Source organism: Macrotis lagotis, chromosome 1 (genome assembly GCF_037893015.1).
Source record: "Macrotis lagotis isolate mMagLag1 chromosome 1, bilby.v1.9.chrom.fasta, whole genome shotgun sequence".
In the NCBI taxonomy this organism is placed as follows: Eukaryota; Metazoa; Chordata; class Mammalia; order Peramelemorphia; family Peramelidae; genus Macrotis; species Macrotis lagotis.
In genome coordinates, this window is record NC_133658.1 from 873,666,856 (window position 1) to 873,672,855 (window position 6,000).

A 6,000-nucleotide genomic window follows, 5' to 3' on the forward strand; every position below is an offset into this window, starting at 1 on the left:
GGTCCAAAGAAGATCAGTGATTTGCCCAAGGCTATTACAGCTTGTGAGCTTGGTATAGGACACTGCCCAGGAAGCCCCAGTCTGTTCCTGGCTTGTCCTTATCTTGTCCAACCCCTGTTCTAGGTGTAGTTCTCCCATTTGAGGGTTCCCTGGTGTTTGGGTCCTCCCGTCCCTGTCCCGATCAGCAGAGGGTAGCTGGTACATCCATGGGGGTGGTTTGGGGGGGATCCTCTGGGGCTATTTCATCTTCTGCTGGGGAAGCTCAGAGTCAAGTGCCCTGTTACCCTCCTGGCCCACCCAGGATGGGATGTCCAGTATTCTGTGGCCACTTCAGAGGAGAAGCTGGGTACTTGGCCCTGAAATACCCACAGGGCCACAGTCCGGGAAGCTCTTACATTTATCCCTTGATGCCGTTTTCCATTTCAAATTTTTTTCTCTTCAAACAGGCACAAATGACAAGCCAGGAGGCCCCCATTATGTACTCCGCTGGACCTCACCCCAGGTCATCAAGGAGACCCATGCTCCCCTCGGGGACTGGAAGTATTCCTACATGCAGTGAGCCATGGCCACCAGCTGCTCATCCGTCCAAGCTACTGACCAGTTATCTGCCTGCACTGTTAGCTCCTGATCTTCTCTGGTCCCTCTCTCTGCCAGGGCTGAGCCTTGGTGGTGATATCAGATCTCATGCACACACGTGTGCACACACACACACACACACACACACACACTCAGCAACAACCACACACACGCTCCTAAACTGCTGCCAGTTCTCCCAGCTTAGTCCTTGGAAGCTGCCATCAGCTTGTCTGACAATGGACAGGACAGGACAGGACAGCAAGGTGGGCATTCCAGAAAGGTGGTGGAAGCTGGAGACGGATTGCCTTGTCAGCCCTTGGAGCTGTGGAAGTTCTTTGCACACGTCCCCCCACCCTCTCAGGACTTTGTCCTCCAGGACAGACCCGGACTTTGCTCTTCTCCCTAAGTGCTGTCATTGAATTTCACTGGAGCCTTAAGACCTGGAGAGCCAGGTCCCTTTTCCCTTGATCTCAGTCTCCTGTAGCCACTGGTTCTCAGGCTGGGGCCAGCCTGCCTTGTTTTTCCCTCTCCCTCTCCCTTGATCTCTTCCTCTCCTGAATGGGCACATGTGTTGGTAAAAGCAGAGGGTCCTTCTCTGCTCCCTGTAGGCCTTTCCTGGTCTACCTCAAGTCCACCTGGATGGGACCAGGACCAGGGCTGGGCCCCTCAGGCATGCTGGTGGCTGGGTCCACACACCTCTTTACTCTGAGTGTATACTAGGTCCCTGTCTGAGGGGTCCAGTCAGCTCCTTCCTCTTCCTGATCATCTCTTCTGTGGTCTGGGGGCATTTGGGGACTGATGTGGTTTCAGCCTTATGCCTGGTCTCTCATTAGCTAGTTTAGCTTGTGGTCTCTGGGGCAGCACTTCCAAAGTCCAGAGTTGCCTTGGGCTGAGTTACACTCTCCCTTGGGGATGGAGTAGGCCCCACAACCTCCATCCCCTCTAGCTCCCAAGGCCCACTTAGGCCTCTGTCCTTGGAATATTCTTCTGTGCTTCCAGATACAGACCTCTCCTGTGACCCTTAGGGAAATCACTTCATCTTTTTGGACCTTGTTCCTACCAGATAATTACCCAGTTAGTCCTGGATCCAACTTGGCCCCTCCCTACCTGAAGGGTTCCCACGTTGGATCAGATTGAGCTCATGGGCATGAATGGCTCCTGAGATAAGAGTCCCCGGGAAAGGAGGAGTGGGTATGTTAAGCCATGGAAAAGTCATCAGAACTAGTTCTCTTCCTAATGTTACTGTTTGCCCTTTTCCTCTGAGATTGTACTGGATATCACCCTTAAAGGGTGGAGGGGATCCTATGTGATTGCTTCAAGTATGGATTTGTGGTGGAGAATGGGGGGTCTTGACTTCAGAGCCCGGTCTGAACTGTGGTATGGAGCATGGGTCTATGCTGGACACTTATCTACTGCTGAATAAAGTTCTGGATGTTTAGGAAAGCCTCTTCCAGGGTGCGGCCTTCTTTGGGGCAGCTGCTGGCTTCAACTATGTTGTTACCACTCTTATTTAGAAATGGCATTTCTAGTTCATAGATGATCAGCCATTCAGTCAACTTTTATGAAACCCTATCTGTGAAATGCTCAGTGTGCTAACTGCTGAGGATACAAAGAAAAGAGTACAATGGCCCTGACCCTTGCCTTTGTTGAGTTTATGCTAAACATTTGTGTTTTTAGGGTTCAGATCTGGAAGTGGGTGAGAGACCATTTCTCCAGCTCCATTAGCAGAGTCCTCTCCAGGGTCATTCTTCCCTTCAGCCTGTGGCCTTTTCTGTGATTGGCCTTTTAGCCCTGCTTCAGACTCTTGCAGTGGAACGGGAACCTTTTGGAAGTCAGGCAATGCTTATGCCACTGCAGAACCCAGAAAAGTGGTGTTCAAAGGGAGGGCCATGAGAGTGTAGCTGTTACAGTTTTATTGCAGACTTTAAAAATTTTACTTATATGTAGATAGTCTGGTAAGAATAATGTTCAAAAAATAAAATTGTCTATTCCATACACCAACCTCAAAACACATCAGCCCCTGAACTTCTGTGAACCAAAAGAAATCTCCCAAAGAAGGGAAAATTCACATGTACTTTCTTCCAACTTTCTTATAGTCTTATGAATCTAAAAACAGTATTCCTGTGGTTGCTGTGAGCAGCAAGTTTGGACAATAGCTAGCTTGGTGGGATGTCAGAGTGGAGAGGGCCCTTAGAATAGCATGTGGGAGAGGTAGGAAAGACCAAAATTTAATGCAACCTCTGTTGAGGGTTGAAACATTGGATGGGTTAAGCTAGTCATCCATAGTCTCACAAAACAGAATATCAGACCTTTAGATCAAGCAATCTGACCTATCATCTGGTAGGGCTTTTAAAAGTTTTTATCCAAACAGCTAATAGGGCAGCTAGGTGGCACAGAGGATAGAGCACTGACCCTGGAGTCAGGAGGATCTGATTCAAATTCAACCTCAGATGTGTAATAATTGTGTGACCTTGGGTAAGTCAACTCCATTGCCTTAAAAAATAGACTGATTTGCCGTTTTAGTGAGAACTTTGCAGTAACTCGGCTTTGTTTAATAAAGCATTTAGTAAACTCACTGGGGCTGTTTGCATTAAATCACACTGTGGGCTGTATTTTGGAGAACCCTGATCTAGGGTGAACTGAAAACCCCTTTATGTGTCTGCATTGGCCCCACAACAATTTCCCAGCGAGCATGGCTGTTGTTTTTCTTGAAAGTTTTCCTCAACCTCCCATGGACTTTTGCTGCCCTGGCCCTGCATTGCAAGCAGCATTATTTGGGAGGGGACCCAAACCTTCTGGGACCTAACCTCTCCTCCTGGAAAGCAGTCCTGGTGTGACAGCCTCTTTGCATGGTTTGTAAAGTAAATCCCCAAGTCTCAGAAACCAAAGGAGTCTCTTCATTTCCCTGCTTCAGCCGAGGGGGCCTGGGCAGGGGCCATTTGACTATAACTGGGTGTCTCCTCTGTGACTTGTCATGCTTCTGACCATGACAGGCTGAGCTCTTGTAAGGAAATGAAGAGGGCACCTGCATCAGCTTCCTTCAGGAGGTTTCGCCAGAGTGATCCTGCAGAGTGGGAGCCAACAGGTGGAGAGTTGAAAGGGACCTTCGGGCTCATCGAGTTTTGATGAGGAATCAGTCCCTCTGACCCACTCAAATAGTGGCCATTCAATCTCCAGCCAAAGGCCCCCAGGAAGGGGGGACTCCCTACTGCCAAAGCATATGGTTAGACTTGCTGATATCTTGGTTGGGTTTGTTTATTACAAATGCTCGTGTTTATGTGACACTTTAAGGTTTCTAAAGTATCCTATTTATTTGATTTGATCCTTGGCACAACCTTTAGAGGTACATGCTTATTGTTTATTCTTGGCTCACAGAGGAGCCTCAGAGAGATGATTTGCCCAGAGACAAAGGCATATTTTCTTCTATCCAAGGTTGACTTTCTACTGTTTCACCTGGATGCCATAATTGTTAAAAATAGAAAAAAGAAAAACAAAACCTTTTGAGTTCAAATGAAGCTAATTGGTTCCATAGTCATCAATCAAGAAATATTTATTAAACATCTAATGGTAGACTGCAGGGGGCACAGGTGGAGAGAGCACTGTGCTTAGAATCAGGAAGACTCCTCTTCCTTAGTTCAGATCTGGCCTCACATATTAGCTGTGTGACCCTGGGCAAGTCACCTTACCTTACTTGCCCCAATTTCTTCCCCTGTAAAATGAGCTGAAGGAAATGTTAAACTACAATATTTTAATTAAAAAAAAAGCCCTCCAATGAGCTAATGAAGAATTGGGCACAACCTAAATAAATGAACAAATATTGTGCTAAGCTCAGGGGGTTTTAAGACAAAATTTCTTTTTTAGTTTTTGCAAGGCAATGGGGGTTAAGTGGCTTGCCCAAGGCCACACAGCTAGGTAATTACTAAGTGTCTGAGGCCGGATTTGAACTCAGGTACTCTTGACTCCAGGGAGTGCTCTATCCACTGCACCACCTAGCTGCCCCTAAGACAAAATTTTAAAGTGTCCCTGTGCTCAAGGGATTTGCAACCTCACATATGAAGTGTTTGTGTATATAATTCCTATACATATTCATAATCCAAACAAAGCTGACTCAAACAGATCTTGGATGGGAATACGATCAGCCAGGGCCATTTATGTTTATATATATATAGTATTACTTGATCTGATTTTTGAAAGAAAAACCAGAGGTTTGAAGGGGCAGAGGTGCAAAAGGAGGACATTTATTTCAGACCTGCGGCCCAAGGCTTGGAGACTGAAGATGGGAGTGTCCTTTGAGGAACAGCTAATAAACTAGAATAGCTTGATGGTTGTGTGCCCAATATGTGAGACATTATTATTTGGCCTTTGTTCTTGAAGAGTACCAATGACGTCAGGAGGGTGATGTCTTGGCTTGCAATTGGATTTAAGTGAGGTAGGGCTGTGCAGAGTCATCTGGGTCCAGTGGCAAGATCAGGATGATTAGAGATGGCCAGGATGCAGTGGGGAAACCTTGGTCTTCTTAAGCTAAGGTTTCTATTCTCAGTTCTGTTTGTCTGAGGCAACACCCATTCTGTGATTTAAGACTAGGAAAGAAATGAGACCAAGAATGGTCTAGTTTTCCTACTCAAAAAAAAAAAAATCAATCAGGGAAGAGAAGGCCTTCAGGCTTTCTGACCAGAACAGAAACTTTGGCTATTTACACTCATTAAAGTATGAAGGAAGGAGTCAGACTGTGAAAAACTTTAAAGGCCAAAGGAAAAGTTTACATTTGATTCTAGAGGTTAATAGTGTTTGTAAGTGAGGGTGACAGATCCATGATTTAGAGAAAGTCATTTTGGATAACAAAACTCTGGGAACTGATGAGGTCTTTCTCTTAGCTTTTCAGGGAATGCATAAGGAGCGAGGAGAGATAAGATAGAGGTCAATGAAGGAACCATTGTAATTGTCCAGTTAAGTGGTTGTATGAATGGAGAAAAGGACAAAGACTAGCGATAGAAATGAAAGTTGGTGAACCTGGGGGGGGGGGTCTAAGAGTTTGTAATGTCCTTGATTGTAAGAAGGAAGTTTGAGAAAAGGGGTGCATTGGTGATGGGGTGAGGAAGAGAATGAGTTCTATTTGGGCCATATTGAATTTGAGATGCTAAGAGATCATCTAATTTTAATTGTCTAAGAGGCAGATGGTGATGGGAAGACTGCAGCCCAGGAGACAAGTTTCGGCTGAATGTATTGGTTGGCTCTTGTCCTTTGTTGTAGAAGAAGACCAAAATGACATCACCATGTTAGAGGCAATTTATAGTGCGTCCTTCTGACTGATCAGACCAGTACAAGTTCAGAATGCTCTACCACCGGTCAGGCACAAATAATCCATGTGAACACTTGGACTGGGTATTCTAAACTTAAGCATCTCATGTTTTCTTTGAGCTGCTT

General features: G+C 46.0%; 1 protein-coding gene across 1 annotated transcript in view; it reads left to right on the plus strand.

Moving 5' to 3' along the window:
- Nucleotides 1-3,151, plus strand: part of ALDH4A1 (aldehyde dehydrogenase 4 family member A1) — a 28,421-nt gene extending 25,270 nt beyond the window's left edge. Inside the window, exon 15 of the mRNA XM_074218276.1 lies at nt 447-3,151. Within this exon, the coding sequence (XP_074074377.1) occupies nt 447-559 (113 nt within the window). The 3' untranslated portion in view covers nt 560-3,151. The remainder of the gene's footprint in view (nt 1-446) is intronic.
- Nucleotides 3,152-6,000: the final 2,849 nt, after the last annotated feature.